This window comes from Odontesthes bonariensis, chromosome 16, assembly GCF_027942865.1.
Source record: "Odontesthes bonariensis isolate fOdoBon6 chromosome 16, fOdoBon6.hap1, whole genome shotgun sequence".
Classification (NCBI taxonomy): domain Eukaryota; kingdom Metazoa; phylum Chordata; class Actinopteri; order Atheriniformes; family Atherinopsidae; genus Odontesthes; species Odontesthes bonariensis.
Window position 1 is genome coordinate 36,142,930 of NC_134521.1, and position 25,121 is coordinate 36,168,050.

General features: G+C 42.3%; 2 protein-coding genes and 1 non-coding gene across 3 annotated transcripts; 2 read left to right on the forward strand and 1 right to left on the reverse strand.

The window, feature by feature from the left end:
• Positions 1-5,733: 5,733 nt before the first annotated feature.
• On the forward strand, positions 5,734-5,807 carry trnat-agu (transfer RNA threonine (anticodon AGU)). The gene has a single exon. It is a non-coding gene; the product is annotated as a tRNA-Thr (tRNA).
• A 650-nt stretch (positions 5,808-6,457) lies between these two features.
• vtnb (vitronectin b) lies at positions 6,458-11,089 on the reverse strand. Its single transcript, XM_075487483.1, has 8 exons — positions 11,026-11,089; positions 9,487-9,603; positions 9,149-9,388; positions 8,574-8,713; positions 8,133-8,289; positions 7,582-7,740; positions 7,137-7,472; positions 6,458-6,784 (listed from the first exon to the last, which is right to left on the reverse strand). The coding sequence occupies exons 1-8, from the start codon at positions 11,087-11,089 to the stop codon at positions 6,648-6,650; spliced, it is 1,350 nt and encodes a 449-aa protein (XP_075343598.1). The 3' UTR covers positions 6,458-6,647.
• Positions 11,090-16,399: 5,310 nt separating this feature from the next.
• Positions 16,400-23,890, forward strand: slc13a2 (solute carrier family 13 member 2). Its single transcript, XM_075486797.1, has 12 exons — positions 16,400-16,501; positions 18,647-18,775; positions 19,117-19,253; positions 19,899-20,146; positions 20,226-20,403; positions 20,489-20,611; positions 20,750-20,959; positions 21,278-21,378; positions 21,522-21,637; positions 22,246-22,407; positions 22,499-22,636; positions 23,759-23,890. Exons 1-12 carry the CDS (start codon positions 16,400-16,402, stop codon positions 23,888-23,890), a joined length of 1,776 nt encoding a protein of 591 aa, XP_075342912.1.
• Positions 23,891-25,121: the final 1,231 nt, after the last annotated feature.

The window sequence follows — 25,121 nt, forward strand, 5'->3', positions numbered from 1 at the left end:
CACGAGGCAGGAGCGCGCCGCCCCGCCGGGGATTGGGCTCCAGCCTCACCCGCTGTCACAGCATGAGTCCGCACGGTGCACACCCACATATCTCACTGAAGACTCGATCAATTGCCATGAAAGCGTCCTTATTCCAAAGGCCGCGTAATGGTACCTGCCTGTTTCTCCAGCGCCATCATCAGGTCAAAGTTTCACGTTGTGAAGCCATAAAAAAATATTTAGCCTCTTAAAAATAGCTCAAAGTAATCTGTAGGAATATAGCTGAGGAGGAGGCTATTGTTAGATTATTCATTTTTATTCAGATTTATTTTTGAATATTTTTCTTGGTTGAAATTGGTGGTGAAAAACATCTGCTACAATTCTATGATCTAAGCTATACTTATCTGTGCATTTGCTGTCTCATGGTGCCAAAGAGTTATGGAAGGTCACTGATAGCTTGTGTAAGTTTGCTTGCTTTGGAAACACTCCCTGAGGGTCTTTGCCTGAATAAAAGCACAAAGACAAGTGTTATCTTTAATAATCTCCTCTGAAGGGAGTCTTTTAAATCCCACAACAGGATTGAAGGCTGACATCTGCTGATAAGTTTCTCAGTTTTCCAACTGATTCTTTAAGGCTGCATGTCACCACTGTCCAAAGCTTCACAAGTTGATCACTGTTTGTACGATTAGTGTTTGGGTTAGTTAATATAAAATATTTCAGTACAGTTTATGTGAGGTTTGTCTCTTTGCCACTGACCATTTAAAAGTTTTGTGAGGCCTCAACCTCATTAAGCTCTTTGAAATAATTTATGTTGTGAAATGGCATTATATGTATGAACTTCTAACTTAGATTTAACACTGACTCACAGCTGTTAGACACTGGGACATGTGACACGTATTTGTTTGGGAATTCATGTGACACACTTTAATGTGAACAAATGACCACAATTTCCTCTTTCACTTTCAAACTCATGCTGAAGGTTCATTGCAGCCGTTCCTTTTCCTCCTGGGCTGTAATATTTCTTTTTATCGAGAACCACAGCTGCACTAAATCCAGCCTCTAGCTTTTCAAGCAGAGCCTGCTGCTCTTCTTTCCACATCCAAGCTGGAATCCCACTCGGCTCCTGTTGCTCAGATCCAGGGAGACCTTCATGGCACAGGACACAGACAAAGAACCCACTCACCTCAGCCACACAGCACGTGGAAACATCCAGGACACGTGGAAGCAGTTTCCACATCAAACACGGAGCTCAGGAGCAGTGTTTGTGTATTGTGAAAGAAGGAGCGAGGATGTTAGCGAGGGAGAGGAGGGCAGCGCGTCATTCACACCCGAGTGTCGAACCTGAAGAGAGGAGTGTGGACACACAAAACCAGCATGTGTCTGTGCGCACACCTGAGTTTGTGAGGTATAACCTGAAGTGTTCACACCAGGAAAGAGGGAACGTTTGTATATTGTGTGTTTCCTTTGGTCAGGAACACAGTTTTGGCTGGTATGTGAGAATTAGAAACTTTAAAAAGGTCAGAGTGCCTCTGATTTTAACCTTAATATCAAGGTTAAATGTGTTCATGCCAAGATGAGTCGGATTCTGGTGATGGTCTAAAAAGCAAGTAAAAATACAATCCTGTCCACTGTGTGTTTTGTTGATCCCTGGGGTTGTCTTGAGTGAACTGTGTTCCAGCTGGGTTAACTTTTAGACCCAACATAAAGAAGTGAGTCTTCCTGCTTCGTGCATCTGCACTTCCACAGTTATATGTCCAGAAAGCCAGGGATGCTTCAGAAACTGTCATTAAACACAAATCATTCAAACACCTTTTTAAATTGAAAATAGTAGAGAGGCATTGGATCGAATGCTGAAGCAGAGACATTAAACTTTCTCAATACATACTTTTAGGTGTGATATAATTACATTGAAAAAAAGTTTAAAAGTGGATAACAAAACCCTGGAGAAGTTGGGTAATGCTGATAAGTGGGTAGAAGCTGTAGGAGAAGTAGGTGAGTGCATTCCAGAGAGGATGCAATGCTGGAGAGAGGAGTAACCACTCCGTGGAAGGCAGAGTTATTCTAATATTTCTCAACTTAAGATTAAAAACAGTTCAGCCATTTGATCATCTACTGTAAATACCATCATAAAAAGACTACATGGAGAAATGTTAAGCGTTAGACAGTCTTACATTAAGAACAGACATGACTCTGTTGTGGGAATCAAGAACATTTCTATAAACTCACATGCACAGGTCCAAATGAAAGCTCTGACCATGAAACTGCTGCCTTGTCAGGGCCAGAACGTATCAGGGCTGATCTGGAGTGAGGAGGAAAACTGTTCTGGCTCCAAACTAAAAGAGTCCAGGTGCTACATTCAAACACCTTTTTAAATCTGCTTCCAGTCCAGACTTGTCATCCATTGAAAATATTTGAAGAATTATGTCACAAAAATACACAAGAAGGAAGATCCTGAACTGCTGAGCAAGGGAAATCCTAAAATCAAAGAACTTCTGAGGACTGAAGACGACTCCAGCTGGTCTCCTAAGTTCCCAGATTCTGACTGTTGTTAACAGCAGAGGTGATACAACACAGTGCCCAACAGGATCCTTTAAAAAGTGTCCCAACTCTTTCAAACAGAAGCTTACGTTGCATTTAGGCTTTTTGCTCCTGATCTGTAGCCATGTTAGCTTTTGCCACGCTGCACCGATCAGTTCTCAACTACAATATGCAGGTTCTACATTTTAATGTTTGGGAGATACAACAGTCAGAGTTGTGTTTGTGTGCTTCAGAGCATTTTATTATCTTCAAACTGAGGCCCACTAATGTCATCTATTGAATGATTTATTCAACTTGGATAACAGAATAGGAGAAAGAAACATCCTGTCCCCTTCTTTTCCTCGATGTACGAGTGAAATAATTGGTCCAACACTACCACCTAGTGTATATCTTTTTTATCTTTAATTCTTCCCATGCCAGAACAATGATAGTTTTTTTTTTAACTAATTTCATACTGATAGCAAGCTAAGCCAAGAAAACACACGTATAATAATATATCGCATTTTTCATTGTGAGTTTTAAAAGCAAAGTGCCAAAGTAAGATGATCCGCTTTCTGTGTTTATGTATCCATCTGAAGCTGGTGATAACCGGGCTCTGGAGACATGTGACCCCGGTTTCGACAGCCCATCTGATGTTCATCTGTTCACAGTATCGATAGGCTGCGGTGTTAATCTAAATCATGTGACGGCCAGCAAGGAGTTTTAATTATGACCTTAATGGTCTATTGTTTACGTGAGCAGGAGCCAAAGGAGGATACTTAACTGCTCATTTGTACGAATAATCAAGGTTAATGCCTTATTTTTTAATGAGTTAATCTTATATCTTACCTCATGTGGCCACAGGAACGATTTGGCATTCATATCTTGAATAACAACACAGTTTAGTACTTTGGATACACGCTTTCTTGCTCTGCCTTGTGTCTGGAGCTGCGCTGTGAGTCTGGCACCAACTTGGGAACTGGCTGCGCATTGGACTGCGCGTTATCCGGTGTTTTGATGTCTCGAATCGGTGGAAATGATGCAGAATAAAGAAAAAGGTAGCCTGATTTGTCACCTCCGCGTATTACAGCTGCCTGAGGCCTCACACTTATAGAGCTACTTCAATACACTTCCAGGATCCACACACATCGTGTTTTGTTTCTCATGCGCGCCAGGAGGCAGCGGGCTGTGGAGGAGAGGATGTGCCACAGACAGAGGCGTCTGAAGAACCTGAGGGGTGAAGAGAAGTGAAGAAAGAGTCGTTTATTGTACATAAAAAGATGGAATGCTTTTCTCTCAGTCCCTTGCAAAACATTCATGTTAGCTCACTGTGAGTCTGCAAATTAAACCGCTAAAACAACTTTAGATTTTTATGAAACAAATGTGTTTTACTTCCTCTAATATCTGCACAAATCTAGTCTGCGTGAATTAATTCTATCTCTTTAGCCACATTTTTCCTTTTTTTCAGACTTAACAGCTGATTGCAGCGTCTAGGTGAGGACAAGCTCAGTCTTGTCTAAAGGCGCGCATTAATGGGTAATCGGGGATCAAACACACACCTATTATCCGGACAGCCATTAACAGGTGTGCACCGCATCAAAGGCACGCGTTAGTAAGGACTGACTACACCCAGTAAGATGTGAACGAGGGTGGGGCCCAGGGGTCTGTGTCTGTCAAACGAAGTATAAATCCTTCCGGTGTCTGGTGTTTTTTCAGTGTGGAGAAGGCCTGGGACACTGTTTCACTTTGTGCTTGAGCTCTCCGGATAAGAATGGAGTGCACCTCTGATTATATTGGCAGGAATATCTCTGAGATGCTCGCATTTTACTCGGGACAGTTCTGGCCCACAGCAACGGCCCTGTATATGCAAAATGATGACGGCTACACGCATGAATCTAGGAAAGGTAAGTCGATAAGAGACACGCCTAATGCATGCACTGTTTTATTTAGGTTGCACAGAGTCTGCATTCTACACTTGGCTGAAGTCTGAAGGCTGTCGTGCAAATTTCGTCAGGCAATGTTCAGTATTCTCAAAACTACACTAAAGATCTACACCAAGTGATGTCTGACAGTAATGTATACAAGAAAAGCTCAAAACATGTTGTCTTCCTGTAGTGCACCGTGATGTTGGCTTCAGGATCCGATCAGAGACCCAACGCCGCCGGAAGCGCACCACCTTCAGCAAGGCGCAGCTGAGCCAGCTGGAGTGGGCCTTCTCCGTCACGCAGTACCCAAACATCCAAATGAAAGAGTCCCTCTCCTCCATAACCGGTCTGCCGGAGTCTAAAATCCAGGTATGATGAAGGCTTGTGCTTTAAATGCGTGATTTGACCTATAGGCCTCACTGTTTCAGCGTTAAACAAGAAGATAATTATAGTGAATTTGTTTTCAGGTCTGGTTTCAAAATCGACGCGCCCGCTATTTCAAGAGCAAAAAACCAACAGAGCCCACCAGCCCCCGCACAGACTGCCTCCAGCCGCAGTTCACCTGCTCTGCACCACCAAGCCCCCCATTTCGCCACCTGGCTCCTTCATTATCACCTACTGCCAGTATGCCCGGCCCACCAGGCTACCCTGCTCCAAGTCTCCCTCAGTCCAGCAGGCTCTCCGCCATCCTGGACAATCAGGCCAATACGCTGCCCTCGCTGACGACCCCTGACCTTTCTGCATCCTCTGCCCCGCATGGATTGCCTCCAGACTATCATTTCCAAACCTCGGACTTCATTGATTACCACCAAAACGTATTATCAGACAGCGATCTTGAAGAGTGGGATTTTACGGAGTTGGAGGTATCCCTGGGGGGTGCGGAGGGTCCCCAGCCGGAGGGCAGCCGATGTGAGCCCAGCAGGAGCCTCCAGAGTCAGCTGGACCGAAAGGGCTTCAACAGCACCGCGGAGTGCTCCACAGACCTGTCCGACCTGTGCTTCCAGGACCTGGTGGGCGACTTCAGTCTGTCAGACATGGACATTTCTGCTGCAATGATAGATTATGTTTTGGGCTGACTTATATTTAAAAAAATGGTACATAGCCTACTTGAAAGAAGTCATTTTTTTAGAAGACGCTGTAAATAGAGAGCGAGCTACATAATTTATGCTGCAGTTTCCTTCAGGAAAGGTAACGTAGGAAATATTTATTTATTGTAATGTATAAGAAGAATGTTGGAAAAAATAAAAATCTGTAAACCCCATGCTATGTGGTTATAATTCATAACCCGTTTTACACAGTGATGTCGTCATGTGGCGCCGTGGCTTAGTTGGTTAAAGCGCCTGTCTAGTAAACAGGAGATCCTGGGTTCGAATCCCAGCGGTGCCTTTTGTTCTTTTCACTGTCTTTACGGTCTACTCAACACGCGTTTACAAAGATCTTTAACGGCAATGTACTTGTAACAATTTAGAAACATTCAGTACCTAGATCACTATAATGGCCTCAAGAGATTAGCCCAATGACTTATACCGCAAAGTTAAACGGGTTATAGTTGAGATTAAAAAAAAAAACTCGAAACAAATGAGCTGTCTCAAAGCTACTCATCGGCAGCTGTGTGTGTGGTGATGTTCGCAATGAATAAGCACATATCAACTATAAACTTAACTATACTAAACTATAAAAAAAACAACAACTATAAACTTCACACGACTGAGAGCATAGCACAGACACCACAGTAAAACAATACGTTTTAAAGATTTAAAGCTTTAACTTGGCTGACTAAACTATGGCTTGAATGTAGTCAAAGACTCAACTGGAGGACAAATAAAGACACAAGATGTTAAGGAGGAGTTTTATTTTTATTTTTTCACGGTGTTTTCTGGCTGCCTTGTGTCCAGCAGAGGGCGCTGTTCAGACTGAAGAGGGCAGCGCAGGACCACTGAGCAGGGGGGGTTATTCCTGTAGGATGCAGAGTGAGAGCTACCCAGCTGAGGCACTGTGCGCAGTCATAGCTGTGTGTTGGAGAAAGTTTACTGCCATGTACTTGTATCACTATCTGTGAAAAGCAATCAGAGTTTTATAACTTCAAAAGGTGATAAACTTTTGTTAAGCAGCAAAGGATTTGACTTCTGGGGTTGAGGTCAGCATTAGGTTTGGGTAGTAATAACGTGCTAAATGCTGCCTAAACATGGTGTAACAGTTAAAAAGAGATGAAGTGAATTCCTCTGCCTATCTCTTCTCTGCCCTGGATGTATCAGGTGCGTCTTCACGTTTGCAGCCCAGCCAGTACTTTGCAACAGATCGTGGGTAAGGAGGGTATGCAGCGTCCACCCTTTTTGTCCGCAGAGACACTCTGTAGTACTTATCTGCCATCAGAAAAAGAAAAGAAAGATGTTTAAGTAAGAAGAATTCCAGCCTGACTTTACTCTTAACTCTTTACTCCCAAAATAAATGTTGAGTTATCTTCAATATTTGTCTCAGGCTCTCTGTTACCCCTGTCAAGCCACAGTCTTTTGAAATGAAGAGGTCAAAATTTAATGTTGTAGGGGAAAACACTACTCAAAGCAAAACTAATACGGCTCCAAAATTTATAAATGTACTAGTTCGCCTCAATTAGTGAGAAATAATATGCCTCTGTGAGCACTGGGGGCTGGGCCCCCCTAAAGACCAGATCCTAAAATCGCCCCTGCATAAAAACATGAATGTATGTTGTCGTACCACTCTTGAAGAAGTAGACATTTTGAACTGGGGTGCTTTTTTCGCCCTGATTGGTGGTTTCTTCAGTGATGTCACTGTAGTCCTCGACTAAGTCGAACCAATCATCATAGAGCCACAAGTCATCGAACACAGAGCGACCTTGCCTCGCTCGTTGCCTGTTGCCACGCCGCTTGCTGGGCCTCTTCCTCCTCCTGCTGAGCCTCCTCCCTGCTGGAGGAGAAGGTGGCGTCGGCTGGGGGGTGACGCGCACGCGTCCCACCACAGCAGCATCCACAGGGGGTCTGATGCCCTGCCAGTCCCTGCTGATCAGGCGAGGGCCAGGGTTGGGACTGGTGACTGAACAATTAGAAAGGAGCAAGATGGTAAAGATTCACGCTGTATAAAAGGAAGAATGAGAGAGGATTACAAGCATGGCTGTACAAGTAGAACTACAACGGGTTCTTACAGGAGCCTCCAAAAAGCTCTGTGAAGAAGTCCTCCAGGGTGGGATCACAGAACAGGTCTGTGTACTGCGTGAACAGCACAGACGGGGAGGACCTGCTCATGTGGACACACTCCTCATGGCTCGGCTGGTGCTTGAACTCATACTGGTAATATTTGTCCCCTGAAGAGAGACACAGACACAGGTTGATGTCAGGGGGTTTTCCACCTAAAGGCAGGGGACCTGCTTTCTGCCAGACCCAAATTTAGACACGTACATAAACCGTCATTTTCTAAATTCAAAGAACTCACCAAGGTAATAAATAAAGTGTGGCAATTTTCTCATTGTTCTCTCTAAAAGCTGACTTCCACAGACTCCACCAGAGGAGTCGCCCCCTGCTGGCCACTAGAATATTTGCATGTTTAAGGCCTAAGCCTCACTTTTCAGATAAGGCGGTTCTGACTCAGCAAACATATGAAAGCACTTAAGAGTACCGCATCATTTCTTGCACAGTACAGAGGAGAATAAACGTAGGAGCCCCTGCGCTTTTAAAATTTTGAAAAATATTTAAAAACCTTTGAAAAAGTAAGCTTTCTCCTTTCCACGGTGATTCGGTGCTGGTACGGCAAATGCGGCATCAATGTCGCTGGGTATACCGTCAAAGCCCATGGAAATGTCACGTGGATAGTCTTCATCCATGACATCCCCGTCAAACCTCCAGTACCTCTTCCCCTGTGACAGAAAACATGCAAAGGTCAGAGGGACATGTAGCGTCCTTGATGACGAGCGCTGAAACATTTTAATTGAGTGAATCATTGACAGGGTTCTGTCAATGATTTTGTTTTATTTGTGAGATAGTTTTACTTTATGAAGTTCAACACAAAAACATTGGGCCTGATAAGCAGGCAACCTCAGTGGGGCACTTACCCCTGACACCTACATTGGGGCAAATGACAAGAATCAACAAGAAAACATGTCACAAAGCACAAAGGCTCTGGAAATGTTGGAGCTTCTACCTGAAAGATGTAGGATTTTCCTTGGCAGTTGATGCGTGTGAATGCAGCGCTGATGGGCCCAGACATTCCCCACACATCCTCGATACGCTTGGGGTAACCAGGAAGTACGGACGTATCATCCAGTTCAAAAAAATAGTCACCTGGTGGATATGAGAGCAGTTTTATGAGTGTATATGTCATATACCTGAAACTATTCAGCCAGGGTGACTGTGACCTCTGAAAATGTTGTGAACAGAGAAATTAGACTTAGAGAGACACAACTGTGGATAAGGAAGGCTTTTGGCTTGTCTTTTTGTGCACTTTCCCCAGATAACTGTTCAGAGTATAAGGGAATTATAAGATTCATTTATGGTTTAGACAAAAGAGGGGTGAGAATGACGGGTAAACATTCAGCTGAGTTTAGACTATATGGAATTCATGCAAAGATTGTCAAACATCTTTGCATGAATTTGGATTCATGAAATAAATCTTGAAATGAAGGCTTTAGTTGAGTTGAAAGTTGAAACTTTGAATGTTCTTTATGAGCCTCGAAGGCAGAAAACAGAGCAGAAAGCCTTCTGGGCGTCCTGTTTTACCTCTGAATGCATAGATGGAGCCATTCTTCAGCTGCAGAAAAGCATCGAACGATTGACCGCTGCAGGATGCTGCATCAGGGTCAGCGTGGGGTGGGAGCTCATGTGTGGTGGGGCGTGGGGGGGTGGAAGAGGAGGGAACTGTTGGTCCAGCTGAGTTTACAGTTGGCATGAAGGTCGTGGTGAGGTCAGGGGGTCTGGTCCCTGATTCCTGGGCTTCGTCAAAGGTATCTCCTCGAGAGACTGAGGGCAGAACACGACTCCTCGTAACACGATGGTGTTTCCAAAATGACTGACAAAGGAAACACAATAAAGTGGGAGTTTTCCACGGGTGTACTTACTTTTTTTGGGGCAGATGCTGTCGAAGTCCCCACAGCAGCTTCCATAAAACACACACATGGAGTCACATTGGCATTTGCTCATTGAGTTGAAGGAGCCGCAGCGACCCACGCAGGACTCTGTGGAAATGGAGTTTGTTTGTTTCAGAGACGGCACAGCTGGACACGCACAGCTGGACACGCATTGCATCAGCCACCACAGAGAGCAGAACCACTCAGATTCAGGGTTCTGAAACACCAACGTAAGATCCTCCATCACAGGCAAAAAGTCTGCGTCTGAAGCTACATTAAGTACAGAAGCATGATGGATATGAAACATCAATAATAATGTAGGAACCATCAAAGCAGACTGTGAGTATCATCACACTTTCTGATGACAGATGTTCTCATTACTAAATGTATTGTTTCTTTAGCTGAATAGTTAGTAGGATTTGCAGCACTGCTTTAGACTATTCTCTGATTCTTTGCTTTTTTTAAAGATTTTTTTGTAATCCAAGAAACCAAAAAGGTAAGAAATAACCCTGTTTTATAAGTTTATCGTGTGTACTTCACTGTTAAAGGTAAGGTAGGAGATCCTGGATTTTGAGTCCAGCGAAGCTGCATTTTGAAAATACACAGGTAAAAAGTCCCAACCCTTTTCTTCACTTTCCCCCCGAAGGCACGCCTCTAGAGTACATGAACGCGCACGAGCACGAAGGTGCACGAGCGCTGTTCTGACAGCAAGCACCGATCGTTGCCGTATTTAGTATTTAGTATTTAGTTTATGCTAACTATACGTTTAATAATGCTAGGTGCTAGCCAAGCTGGCTCTAGTTTAGCTTCCTGCCAAGCTTCGTTCACGGAGCAGGGTACGCGCACAGGGGGAAGGAGGGGGAAGGAGGGGGAGGGAGGAGCAGATTGCAGTTTGATAGACGGCATCAGTATCCAATCATTGTGAACGGTCCGTTCAGTATGATTGGATACTGTTTTTCCTAGATTGTACGTTCTAGAGGCCACTAAAACTTTTCATATTTGTGTCAAAACTTTTAATTAATTGGTTGCAATGGGGGTGTGAAGAGTATTTCAAGCAATATGTAAAAAAATGTTCTAGAAAAAGATCCCCTACCCTGCCTTTAAATCTGTAAACATGCACTGATAAATGATTCATTTGTCAAATAGATGTAATAGAGAAAAATACTGACTTACCCATGAAACGCAGTGGAGCATCAATGTAGCATAAAAAACAGCTAAAGCACTCTGAACTGCTACTGAGAACATTACTCTGCTAAATGTACTTAAGTCAGTAGGACACAGCATCAGTTTAGATGTTCATACATCATGCACTACAGTCCGTGAACCTATTCATACATACATATAAATGCATCCACTTTTTAAAATGAATTGTGTTTTACCACAAATTCTATAGCAGCACAACGAAAGAAACGTATTCCTCCAACAGTCTGTGGTGGATAAAGCGTTGCTGCTGAGTGGTTGATGGACATGGAATGCAAAAGAATTGTTGAACGGATTTCTATATGGTGGCAAAGATCCTCTGAGACTTACCCTCTGCAGCAAAGGTGGCGCCCAGCAGGAGTACAAGGCCCAGCAGAACCACCGCTGTCTTCATGTCAGCTCCCTGAAAATATTCAAACAAAAATGATGGGAATCTATCAATTAATATTACCACAGACAAATGAAATATCAGATGAGTTTCAGCTGAGTGTCCCACTTTGGTGTTTTGCACCGTTTGCAAGGGATCAATAGCTATTTCTTTTCAGATCCTGCTGACCCACAGGCATTTGCCCTCCTGATTGGTCAATGCTCAGCAGTGATAATCATTAAGCTGGGATGGTCGATCTCCTGCCTGTCTGTCCTAAAAACATCCCGGTTACAATATCCAACCGTAGGACAGCACAAACAGGACCACTTTAGCACATTTACCACCCAGTATCTTTACCACTATAACTGTGTTATTCCTTAAAACATATCAGTTGTAAATCTTATATTGATGGTCTGTTTAGTTGAAAAATGGTTAAGCCAAACAGGAAACTGCAGTCTGTGGTTATGCAGATGATATTGTATATATACTGTATGCTGCATTTGCAACCTGCAAACAAAGCAACAAGCATTAGAGCTCAAACATTGTGTAACCAGTCTTTAATCTGTACTGATTTGTGTCAACCCCAAAACAAATGCAGAGACTTCTTCCCAATTTAACCCTGAAAAAAAGAAAAAAAAGAGAGAATAGCGTGAGATATATTCAATAAATGTGGAGCGGCTGCGTTTTTCATCTGGGATTAAGTCCAGCGGGAGATTGTCCCACTGAAGTTTCTGATCAGATTCGGCACGATGCAGGGACGCAAAGTCTGCTGGCAGAGAGATTACAGGAATGTTTGTTTTCCTCATCACAGAATCATTGCCAGATTCCCCCACCTCAGCTGAGTAAAAACAAAGAGCCGCAAAGAGTCGCTGAGAGTCAGTGTCTCTGAAACAGAAGCATATCAGTCCGGCCGGGAATGGAATAGTCCCAACAATAAGGAAAGTCAGATTGTGTTTATCAGTGCGTGTGGATATCTTTAATCAAATCCAGCAAAAAGTGTCCATAAACCTGGTGAGCACAGCATACAATGTCACATGGACTTTGGCTGTCCGTGCAGCTTGTTTCACTGAGTGATACCTGGCTTGCTGTCCTATCTCTAACAGCTCAGAGGAATAAAGCGCAGCAGGCATAGAACTGCTGTAAAACCTGCAAAAGTACATTTAACTGGTATTAAAAGTAAATGAATTTTCTTCTTCTGACGTAGCAGGAGTTCAGGATGTCCGGCAGCAGCCTCCCAAAGCTCATTATGACCCCGACGTATGTTTACGAAGCATCAGCAAGAGAGAAGGAACACTAAATGTGGCATGAAAAGGTTAAAAGTAGCAGTGTATGTGTTTTAACTATGTCCAATCAGGAGGTCCCTTTAGATGGACCATCAGTAAACACTGATTTAATAAGAAGAAAATGCTACAATTACCTTGATTACATGATCACAATTATTTCTTTGGATTTTCTAAAATTCTTCCCAAAGAGTGTTTCCCTTGTGCATATATGATTAAACTGAATGTTAAATATCATAGCACAGATACTGTTTAAACTGATATACGGTTTAACACCAGAGTGTTTGACCAACTGGGATCAAACACTTAAAAACATCATTTTCATCCTGTTTGCTGGACAATAATCCAGGAAAACACTGCATTTCCTCCATGTGGAAAGCTACTAAACTTCAACTTTAATGAGTCTTGAATGATCATAACCTGCAACAGATGAGGAAAAAAAGCTTTTATATGGCTCTATTTTCCATGACAGGGCTTCTGTTGTGTACATCATTATCAGTGGAGTTACACAAAGTTTTTTATTGGCATGTTTCTTTTTTTATGTCAAATATCTGTCCGGTCAGTAAACAAGTCAGTGTCCTTGCCGGTAATGATAAAAAGCTTGGCTTTCAGTGCACGATGATCAACAAACCTTTGATCTTTTTAACTGTGTCTGGGGCCACTAACGAACACAGTTCGTACCGACACCGTGTCGTTCAGTCTTATTCTTTCATTTGTGTGGTTTAAAAATATGTTACGTATTCAGCCACAGTGAATTAGCTGCTCTGTTGATTCATTTCATTCATTCCTTATGTCTTACAGATAACATTTAATCACTTCAGTCCATCTAGAATATAACATTTTTTTCTAAGGAATAGAAAAAACAATGTTAACAAGGTTTTTTCTCGCCAAAGTCAATGTCTTTGTGCACAGATTTTAGGCCAATTAATACATAAACGATCATTTCTTATCACTAGAGTACACCAAGAGGTACAGTCCCCTCCAAAAGTATTGGAACAGCAAGGCAAATTCCCTTGTTTTTGTTGTTCACTGAAGACATTTGGGTTTAAGATCAAATGATGAGTATGAGACAAGAGTTCAGAATGTCAGCTTTTATTTCCTGGTATTTACATCTAGATGCGTTAAACAACTTAGGATATATCACCATTTGTATTACACCACAGCATTTTTAGGTGAGCAAAAGTAAAGGAACAAATAATCTTAAAGTAAATAACATTTAATATTTGGTGGCATAACCCTTGATTGCAATAACTGACTCAAGCCTGCGACCCATCGACATCACCAAACTGTTACATTCTTCCTTTGTGATGCTATTCCAGGCTTTTACCACAGCTTCTTTCAGTTCTTGTTTGTTTCGGGGGGTTTCCCCCTTCAGTCTCCTCTTCAGGAGGTGAAATGCATGCTCTATCGGGTTACGGTCAGGTGATTGACTTGGCCAGTCTAAAACCTTCCAGTTTTTCCCCCTGATAAAGTCCTTTGTTTTATTGGCAGTGTGCTTTGGGTCATTGTCCTACTGCATGATAAAATTCCTCCCGATTAGTTTGGATGCATTTCTCCATAAATTGGCAGACAAAATGTTTCTATACACTTCGGAATTCATTCTGCTGCTACCATCATCAGTTACATCATCAATAAATATTAATGAGCCTGTTCCAGAACCGGCCATGCATGCCCAAGCCATGACATTACCTCCACCATGCTTCAGATCATAAGCAGTTCCTTTCTTTCTCCACACTTTGGCCTTTCCATCACTTTGGTAGAGATTAATCTTGGTCTCATCAGTCCATAAGATTGTGTTCCAGAACTTTTGCTGCTCATCTCTGTACTTCTTTGCAAATTTCAATCTGGCCTTCCGACTCTTACTGCTGATGAGTGGTTTGCATCTTGTGGTATGGCCTCTATATTTCTGCTCTCGGAGTCTTCTTCGAACAGTGGATTGTGATACCTTCACCCCTGCACTGTGGAGGTCGTTGGTGATGTCACTTACTGATGTTTTGGGGTTTTTCTTTACAGCTCTCACAATATTTCTGTCATCAACTACTGTTGTTTTCCTTGGCCGACCTGTTCGATGTCTGTTGCTCAGTACACCAGTAGTTTCTTTCTTTTTCAGGACATTCCAAATTGTTGTGCTTGCTATGCCCACTGTTTGTCCAATGGCTCTGATTGATTTTCCTTATTTTCTCAGCTTCAAAATGGCTTGCTTTTCTCCCATAGACAGCTCTCTGGTCTTCATGTTGGTTTATCCTCTTTAACAAGAAATTCAGTCTTTATAGGTTTAAACATGCAGAGCTATTTAATGTTTGAATAATCAACCTTAAAGGCAACACCAGGTCAACAAGAAACACCTGTCAGTCACATGTTCCAATAGTTTTGCTCACTTGAAAAATGAGTGGGTTCAAACAAAGGGTGGTATGTCCTGAGTTGTTTAACACATCTAGATGTAAATACCAGGAAATAAAAGCTGACATTCTGAACTCTTGTCTCATACTCATCTTTTGATCTTAAACCCAAATGTCTTCAGTGAACAACAAAAACAAGGGAATTTGCCTTGCTGTTCCAATACTTTTGGAGGGGACTGTATATTTAGATTTACATAGGTTATACATTCATAAACTAAAAGTCTGATATGGAATTTGAAAACATGCCAGGTCATTAGGTAGTTGTAAATCTTTTCCAGAAGAGGCACCACATGGATCTCATCCTCACAAATGCTTGAACAAACCTGCTCGCTGTGCTATCGCATCAGTGTTTGGGTTCAGTACTGTTGTGCTTTACGACTTTATGGAAGTTACACCTTATCTCAGTTAAAGTGTAGGAACAAGTAATTCATAAAACAACAGAAAGCTTTTGGTGATATGTGGCCATAAAAGTCTGCTGGGGCACATTAATTCAGGATAGCTTCATTGGTTTAGGAAGGTTGGTTTCTTCCATATCAGATCATTAAATGGAGTCAGCCACTTTTAAACCCTTCCAATGACATTTAAATCAGAGTTTGATGATAATTAAAATGATGTAAACCCTTTTAACCTACCAGTTTCCCGTGTTACCTTAGTGATAAGACTAACAGTGGCCTTTACTGACCTCCATCTGTGGTCGTCGAAGGGATCATCAGACAAAAGGCTCGAATGCTTTTCCTCTGAGCTCATACTCAGATTTCAGTGCTGATCTTTTTTATTCAACACATAAACTCGACATGTTAAAACAGAGCCAGGCTAACGCTCTCCCTGTCTCTCTGCTCAGGTTGCTGACAGTGTCAGTTTATTCCTTTAAATTCAGACTGATATTACAGCAAATGCTAAAAAACATTTGGTACCAGTGGTGCAAATATTGGACACAAGTAAAATCAGCTAATTGACTCCTGAGTCAGTTACTCAGCCATAGAGTTTGTTGTGTTATAAGGCTAATTAAAAGTGCAGCAAAAACTGCTGAGTCTGCTGAACTGAACATGCAACAAATGCAAGTTTTCAGTTGACAGTGAGTGTTTTATCCAGTCCGAACAGGTCACACACACAAGGTCTGAGCTGTATTTGTGACACAGAGTGAAAATTGGAGTTGATTGTCTTTTTCCAAGTTATGAAACCTGTCCAGTTCTGTCAGACCTTGTGCTGCTGACTGTAGGTGGGCTCCTGCACAGCCCCTGACCTTTGGTTACTCATGACCGAGCCGCACTGCTCCACCTGATAAACCCTCCTATTGTTTTGCTATCTGTCTCATCTGTCAATCCCCCACCCTCTCTGTACCTTCACTGCTACCTTTCGCCCTTTCCCAACAGCTTAATCTGCCTCTCTGTAAAGGATTATATCTCTTTGGTGTTGAGTTAATGTTTGATTTACCGCCACAGATATAGACAGTAAACCGTACAGATTTTCGTCTCTTTACCTGAGCAGCCCTGTGCAGCACATCTCTACAGTTCCATCCCCTGACCTTGCTGATTTTTTTCCTCCTCCTCACACCGCACCACTGTTTGTCTGGATCAGCTGTCTGCTCTGAGTTAGCTGGCAAACTTCAGGAGAGTTTTCCGACTCTTGGCTTGTGTGCTCGTTTTTCTGCAAGCATCATGGCTAACTGGTTGAAGTGGCTTTGGTACCACAGAAACTATTTCATCATTGTCCTCACTCCACTCGCCTTCCTTCCCCTGCCGCTATGCATTCCTACATCGGTAAGTCTGTGAGCACAAATAGCCATTCAAATGGCTTTTTAATGCATTTCCCCTTCATTCTTTTAACTTAATTCTTCTTCATAGCACAGTTGGTATCTGACAGGTGTCCGGACAATAAGAACCTGCAATAAAGATGAATGGTTGACGACAATTCGTTTTATTTGTTTTCAGCATTTGATAACTTTTAACTTGTTCATTTAATCTGTAAGTGTTCTTTTAAACTGTTTTTCGTTATAGATGCAAATAGCTGGCTGATCTACATTTGGAAAATTTAAAGAAGTTAGAGCTCCAACTACAACATAATCAGACAAATACCACCACTGCAGACATGCTTTTAGTTTTTTTAATGATCACATAAACAAAATATCACACACCAGCACATCATTTTCACTCTACAAATCTGTACTGACTCGTCGCCATTCTTTGTTGGAATTAATGTCTGTTTCTTATTTTTCAAAAGAAAACTCAAACTTTCAAACTTACGAATGAAAAGGAAAAAAAGGAGCAAACTTGCCTGGAGTCACAGTGCCTGGAAACAACACTGTTGCATTTTATACACCAAAGATAATAATTTAAAAAGGCCTCAAAAATGCAAATAATGGTTTTCTTTCAGCAAAATGTCCAGCTGCCTTCTGTTCAAGTCCTTGGGATGACGGACTGACGGACAGTCCACTGAGGCCTTTCCAAAGGGTCCTTTGGACAGTCTTATTTGGATTTTTGTCATTAAATTCAATTCTCTTTATATGATAACTATATCAGTAACTGAAAAAATATTGAAAAATAAAGGAAGCAGATTTTGTTACAGTCATACATTTCCGTCTTAATTCAGTTTTATGATTAATATTCATATTGGAGGGTTATGTGCTGTATTTCCTTAACTACAGAACAGTAAGAAAAAAAAATCTGCCAAACAGTTTTCTTTTACAAGTTCATCTTTGACAATAACTGACCAAGTAAAGGGTACATAGACCAAAAATGTAACATTTAGCATTGAACTAAACACCAGTAATGTTACTTTAATTAACATGTTTTACACTGGTCATCATTCCCTTCAGTTGTTTTAACTTCTAAGAGTTTTTCAGGGGCATACTCAGCAGACCTGCGGGAGTTACTGTGGAAAGTTTTGTGCCGGGTAGTCTTTGTGATTTTTACTGAGGAACCATAAATGTTATCTTGGGAGATTATGATCAAAGGTTGCTGCTATCAGCATGTGTAAAGTCTTATAGCATTTTAAAGAGAGTGATAAGACAAAAGACATAGAAGCTGAATAACTGTATACTTTAACTCTGTGTCTGACTCTGCTTCTGTGTGTTTTTTCCTGAGCAGAATCCAACCAAAGGTGCATCTCTCCCTGTCAGATATCCTGAGGCATGTGCACAGCATGCATTGGGATTTATTTACATTGTCTGAAAGCGAAAGGCAAACAATACAGAGATAAGAAGTGAAATTGGACCAGAATTAGCCTGGGATGACTAAATTTTGCATTATGACACCGAATCAACTGGATCTGCTGGGCCACTACGGTGTACCGTAGAGTACATTGAGACTTTTCAAGGTGTGGAAAGTAACTGCCATAGCATGATCCAACCAGAGAGAGAACCTAGCTATGTAGTTTTGGCCCCAAAAAATGCGAAGTAGAAAACAAAAGTAGAAAAATGACAGTCCCTCATGGGAGTCAAAGTCCCATCTCCTGGGTTAAGTAATTTATGGAGCCTTAACTTTGACGATTGCAGTCTAACTTCTATCAAGATATCGACATCATTCGAACTCTTGTTGCTGATGTCACCTGCTGCGTCCCTCCTGTTCTGTTGACCTCTGCTTCATTTATACACAACTGTGTCTGGTTTAAGTATCCTCACACAGCTTGCATTGTTCCGCATCGTTCTCCTCCCTGTTGGGTTTGGAGTGTTGGGGCTTCTTCTCACCTACAGACACTGCTTTTCACTCTGGCCCAATGTGATATTTTCCTCTTAATAGTTGAACTACTGAAAGTGCTCAGAGAGAAACCAAACAGTGAAACAACTTCCAGGGTTTACAGGAACAGAATGCTGCTTTTTAGAGTCTTTGTGGTGCCTGTGTGAAAGGGTTACCCCCACACTGCTGCTCGCTGTTCTTTTCCACATCCTCTTCTCTGTGTGTTTACAGGAGGCGAGATGCGGCTACGCCATCATCATCATGGCTCTGTACTGGTGCACAGAGTGCATGCCCCTGGCTGTGACTGCCCTGCTGCCCGTTGTCCTCTTCCCAGCGATGGGCATCATGAAGGCTGGAGATGTACTGTCCCTTTTTACACTGCTATACCTCATCATTTCACTGTTGGGAAACGCTGCCTTTTATGATGTTAAGCTTCTCTGAAGACTGACATCCTTTTTGTGCAGATAGATTCAACAGTTCCAGGGCGAAAGTGTTAAAATGAAATTAAAATGAGTCAGGGACACTGACTTAATCTTAATGCTGAAAATTATGATCTGAGGGAGCCTTTTTGGGGGGATTTTTATTGCCACATGTATACCTGCTTACCGCAGTGTTCCACTTTTATTGCAAATGTAAAAGATATATCAACATGTCCACAGGTGACTGTAACACGATTTCTTTGTCTGTGTGATCTTGTTCAGGTCAGCATTGAGTATCTGAAAGACTCGAACATGCTGTTCATTGGTGGCCTCCTGGTGGCCATTGCCGTGGAGTATTGGAACCTTCATAAACGCATCGCTCTCCGAGTTCTGCTGCTGGTTGGTGTTCGACCATCTCTGTAAGAGAGCCTTTTGATGTAGATAACCTGTGTACATGGCAGCGGATAGACAGTCAACAGTGCCCCAAAGTCCTTTGGAATGTTTCCCATCAGTTACAGTGCTTTGTTCTTTTAGATGTCTTTATCCTCAAAATAATCAATTTGGTGTGTCTCAAGCCACAAACCGAATGCAGCATTATAGAGTAATAGGTTTTTTTTACCCACTGAAAACAGAAAGCTGATGGCGCATTAGTCAGAACCCAGACCTGTATTTTGTATCCTGAATTATGCTTCCATGTTAGATAGATGCAGAGTATGTCTGTGTGCCTTTATTAAGGCTGCTGAAACATTTTCAGAAATGTTGCTACAAGTCACAGTGCCTCAGTCAGGACTGCTGACATCATGGATCAATGCAGGCAGTATCCCTGAGTGGCAGTTTCTAAAGTGTTAAACATGGCGTATGTCCGCTTCATTACACATTATGCACATTATTCCCCTTTTTCTTTGTTTCCCCTTTTTTTCCCTTTTTCCTTTTTTTTTCTCCTTTTTTCTTTTCTTCCTTGGAAAAAAGGAAAAAAAGAAATACAGTTTCTGTTCGACACCCATCCTTTTCAAAAGGTCACTGCTAACGAGCTTCAACATTTTCTGTACTCCCCTCTCACACAGGTTAATGATGGGCTTCATGATCGTCTCATCCTTCCTGTCCATGTGGATCAGCAACACGGCCACCACAGCCATGATGCTGCCTATCGCTCAAGCTGTGCTCCAGCAGCTGAAAGCAACAGAGATCCGGGCGGAAGAACGAGATATCCAAAGTGCTGCTGAGGAAAACCACGGCTTTGAGCTGGAAATCACACAAACCAAGGAGGAAATCATAGATGAAAAAAAGCCACCTCAGCTAGAGAATGGGGAGTGTAAGTTAAATGCATGCCATGCACTTGAAGGATTCAATGAATGGAACTGTTTTGTTAATAACTTTGTTTATTGTTCCAGGTGAGCGTGGGTTTGCATTAGACGCCCAGCGGGAGTCCAGGAGGAAAGCAATGGATGCCAAGTATGACCTCTTGACCAAAGGGATGAGTCTGAGTGTGTGTTACTCAGCCAGCATTGGCGGCACCGCCACACTCACCGGCACCACCCCCAACCTCATCCTCAAGGGTCAAATTGACAAGTGAGCCATTCATAAATAGAAGTAAACAAGCACAAGCTCATCTTCTTTACGTTCCACTTAAATCTCTGTTTGTTCCTCTCTGAAGACTCTTCCCTATGAACGGCGATGTGATCAACTTTGCCAGCTGGTTTGCCTTTGCTTTTCCCAACATGTTGCTCATGTTGGTGATCTCCTGGCTCTGGCTTCAGTTTATGTTCCTTGGCTTCAAGTAAGTTTGTCTTATAAGCTGTAGAACCTTGTTGTGCTGTAAGAAAGGAGCTTTCTTTAAAGAGTAAAAACAGTCGTTTCTCCCTGACTTCTTAAATGATTTGTGGACTGATCTGAGGGATCTCTACACTCTCCTCAGCCTAAAGAAGACATTTGGCTGCGGTATGAAAACTGACGCAGACAAGGAGGCGTATGCTGTGATGAAGGGGGAGTACAGGAAGCTGGGGGACATGAAGTTCTCAGAGGGATCAGTGCTCACCATCTTTGTGCTGCTGGTGCTGCTCTGGTTCACCAGGGAGCCTGGCTTCATCCCTGGCTGGGCTACGGTGCTCTTCACTAAAGATGATGAGTGAGTCTTTTTCTCTTTCTGCTTTTTACCATCACCTTAAAGGATAGACCGGGTGATGTTCTACAATTTCTTTGGAAAGACAGAACATAGCAAAGACTCCATCTCTTAGACCTATCTTGTTGGAGGGATTATAAATATGCATTTGGGTTACTGAAATGCTCCCTAAACTATCCAATATGATCACCATCACATAATCATTTTCACAGAATCTGTTGCTTTATTTAGTTTGGCAATTTCTGTTCAATTGACATTGAAAAAAGGAAAAAAAAAGCAGCAAAAAGCAGAAAACCTACTGAGATAACGTGTTGTGTCCCTTAGGTTCGTGTCAGATGGAACTATTGCCATCTTCATGTCGATGCTCTTCTTCGTCATCCCCTCTCGGTTGCCCAAGTTTAGCAGCTACGGTCACAACGAGGAAGGTGAGATATCTGTCTTTGCCATACTCAGCTTTAATATCTTAGGGTTGTTAATGAAGTTCAAGTGACCTAACTCTCAGGTCATGTGACACTGCTCTGTCTGAATAATGACTGTCTCATGCTTGAACTTCACTTTGGCTTCACAGGTAAGCTGATAAAGGCTCCCCCAACTCTGCTGAACTGGGAGGTGGTCCATGAGAGGATGCCTTGGAACATCATCCTGTTGCTGGGAGGAGGCTTTGCTTTGGCTGCAGGCAGTGAGGTGGGCACCCAAAAACAGCATGTTCTCCCCTCTTAAGACATTTTACACTAAGGGATGAGGACTGGTTGACTGTTGAACGGTTGTTCTGCTAAGGATTTTTAAAATGTGCAGAGCCTCCGACTCTTGTGTTTTGGATCAATCTGAACTGGATCCTTTGTGTCTTGGGGCATTTGAAAAGACACAACAGTAAGGTGTGACTTAGCTCTAAGATTGAAAGGGTTCTTAATGAATTTATAATTAATGTTTATTACACCTTTAAAAAAAAAAAAAAAAACAGTCAAACAGAGAGAAAAGCCCAAAATGGGTTTCATCAACTGATGATACAGATTAAACTGTGGATGGTGCTGCACTGCAGTGACTGCGTGGGTATTCACTGCAAAGATCCTCTGTATTAGTAGTTTTATGTTGTATTTAGTCACACAAAAACAAAGCTGTTCCTGGTTTCCCTGCAGTTTTCCAGTCATCTGTTCACTATGTTCCTTAGAAGATTTTTCAAATCTCAAACAGACGTTGAGATATTACTCTGAGGAACGGGTGGATGTAGATGTAGAGTGAGGGATAATAAGAGTGAGAAGAAGACAAAAGATCGACATTTCCAATGTTTCCAGGTGTCGGGTTTGTCTAAGTGGCTGGGAGACAGCTTGGCACCTCTGCAGGACATCCCTCCCTTTGCCATTTCCATGATTCTCTCCCTGCTGGTTGCAACATTCACAGAGTGCTCCAGCAACACAGCCACCACCACCCTCTTCCTGCCCATACTGGCTTCAATGGTAAACCGAGCACAGGTCCACGCAAACACTCATAAGTGTGCACACAAATCTTTTCCATGTGCACGACTGTATTGTGTTTTGTGTCTCACAGGCAATAGCTATTAAGATACACCCTCTTTATGTGATGCTGCCCTGCACCATCGCTGCCTCTCTGGCGTTCATGCTGCCTGTGGCTACACCACCCAACGCCATCGCCTTCTCCTTTGGAAAACTCAAAGTCATCGACATGGTGAGATTCATACACACATGCAATCATTTATACACCATTCTTTCTTTTAATTCACATGATTTAGCAGAGGCTGAGGTTGGACATTTTGTCATGACTCGCTCATAAAATCTAGGCTTTCCTGTAAAAGGTGAGGCTCAAATGGTCTTTTAGATTGTTTCTTTGTTTTAAGAGGAGGAGAATGAAGTACTTATTCCTAAGCATATGTTGCCATTGTCCTGCCTGCAGTAGACAGCACTCAGAGAGCTCTCTGTGTGAGGAATCAGAAGCTTTCCTGAAGCCAAAAGGTACATAGCACAAGGCTACTAGAGGAGCACACCTTTCTCGCTCTAAAGCAACATAGAAAACTTTCACAGCGATTTGAGCGACACTATTTTGTGGATGTTTGCACTATTTCCCTGCAGCATCGGGTAGTCAGACAGATGCTAGCTGGTACACAGAAGGCTGCAACCCAGACCGGGTCGGCCCACAGACCCTCTTACATGCTCTGCTCTGGTGAAAGTGTAAACAACTCGAATCGCTATGAAAACTTTTGGTTCGAGTCGTTTCAGAGGGCAAAAATGTGCTCCTCTGGCTGCCATGTTTTAGTTTGCACGTTTAGAAAAGCCTCTGATTCTCCAACCTAAGAGCGCTCTGACCACAGTCAGTGGCAGGTAAGAAGTTACTGCCTGTAAGTACTGTAAACAGCCGCATCAAAATAAGGTTTTTAAGAAGTCCCTTTAAGCAGTTACCTTGGTTACCGCAGTCGTTAGCGTTCCGTATTCTCCATGAAATCCCCCTGGTTGTCCTGCTGATCCGTTCTGTTTGCATTCATATACCAAATATGATTATTGTCAGGCTTACACTGAGGAGCACACCTGTTCCATGGTAACAGCATGGCCAACACCTGAACTGATGAATGGATTTTATGTTAATAATTCATTCAACAGTTTTAGATAAACGTGCACGCTTGCCTTATAATGAGCACGTGCAGGGAGCAGAGACTGTATCACCATTAAATTCACTGACTCAGCAGTTAAACCGTAGTTTATATAAACGACCTTTCACTGAAACCAACTTGTTGAGAACTTTTATAGCTTTTACTCCACTTGTATTTTGTCAGAATATGACTCTCTGTTCTTTCAGGTCAAAGCTGGCTTCATGTTGAACATCATTGGGATCCTGTGCATTAATCTGGGCGTCAACACCTGGGGCTACGCCATGTTTGACATGGGCACCTTCCCTCACTGGGCCAACACTACTCACAGTCAGCCTTGAGAAAGAGCTGGAGCGACCAACGACTGGGTGTTAAAGGTTCTTTATGATATATATGTTCCATTATTCAGTCAAAGACAGTTGTTTCATCAGGGCCAGGGGCCATGAGGTTGGTTCAAATTTATTTGGCACTAATAGTCTGATTAATGCACATAAGAAAATTACAAATTCAAACCAGTGAGAGAAGCTCTGAAAAATAACAAAATGAAGTCATGGAAAAGCTAAGTGTTTCTAATTCAGGCATAGGATAGTTTGCATTTGATGAGCCTCAATGCTTATTTTTATGGAGTAAAAGCTTTCATGGCCTTTGAAGGAAACCAAAGAGAGACACTGAAGCCTTCAGTATCTAGATAAACATCATTCTGACCACTCAGAGCGAGTAGCACATGTTCTACGTGAGTCATTACAAGCAAACCTAAATCAGTTTGAAATCTTGGTTTATTGTAATCGACTGTTAACTCGGTTAAACAGTCATGAAGGAGCTGAGCGGAAGCTTAAATGGTGCTGGGCCGACAGCACGATCATTAAACCGGTTTAAGATTTGCTCGAGTCAGCAGCAGACCAACAGAGAAGTAACGGAGGTCATTTCCTTCTTCATGTTTTCCTGAACTTATCACCTTCTTATCAATCTGTTTATCATTTACTGGTGATGCCCGTATGTTTGAGTGATTATTTAAAACAATGGGAACATTCTGAGTGTGTTTACAGGCTAAATGTAAATTAGATTAATTCTAATTAATTGTATCAGTTAATTTAATTTATTATTCTGGTCCTTTTGTTGGACTATGTTTTTCTTTTTGCTTTATTTTGTCATACTGTTTTTACCACCAGCACTCATCAGTTTCATGTTTAATCTTGTTGAATCATGTTTCATTTGTAAATACCAAAGCAGCCGACTTTAGATGATTATGTATATACTTGTGTTTGTTTGGAAAGGTGCACATATCTTGCAGACTTGTCCTGCATTGTCAGACCTAACTTCAGAAAGCAGTGTCACTGCTGGAGAATAGTCTGGCTGCACCCATGAGGATATCAGGAACATTGGCAAAAACACACTCAGGTTTGGGCTGTACTAAATCCAGGATGCAGTGAAAGTAAAATCCTGTTGAATGTCCCTTTGTGGAGCTTTACAGCTGTGCACGGAGAAAACCAGGCAGGCCTGCTTCATGGCACAGTTAAAACCCTGTAATTCTTTTAGTGTGCAGGTTGTGGGCTCAGAGGTTTCCCTGTGAAA

Coding starts and splice junctions, on each gene's coding strand:
- vtnb (XM_075487483.1), bottom strand. CDS start 11,089: ATGAAGACAGCGGTGGTTCTGCTGGGCCTTGTACTCCTGCTGGGCGCC. Junction 7,473..7,581: donor AGAGCTTTTTGGAGGCTCCT/GTAAGAACCCGT, acceptor CTAATTGTTCAG/TCACCAGTCCCAACCCTGGC. Junction 6,785..7,136: donor TGTCTACTTCTTCAAGAGTG/GTACGACAACAT, acceptor TTCTGATGGCAG/ATAAGTACTACAGAGTGTCT.
- slc13a2 (XM_075486797.1), top strand. CDS start 16,400: ATGGCTAACTGGTTGAAGTGGCTTTGGTACCACAGAAACTATTTCATC. Junction 20,612..20,749: donor TTTATGTTCCTTGGCTTCAA/GTAAGTTTGTCT, acceptor CACTCTCCTCAG/CCTAAAGAAGACATTTGGCT. Junction 21,638..22,245: donor CTTTGGCTGCAGGCAGTGAG/GTGGGCACCCAA, acceptor CAATGTTTCCAG/GTGTCGGGTTTGTCTAAGTG.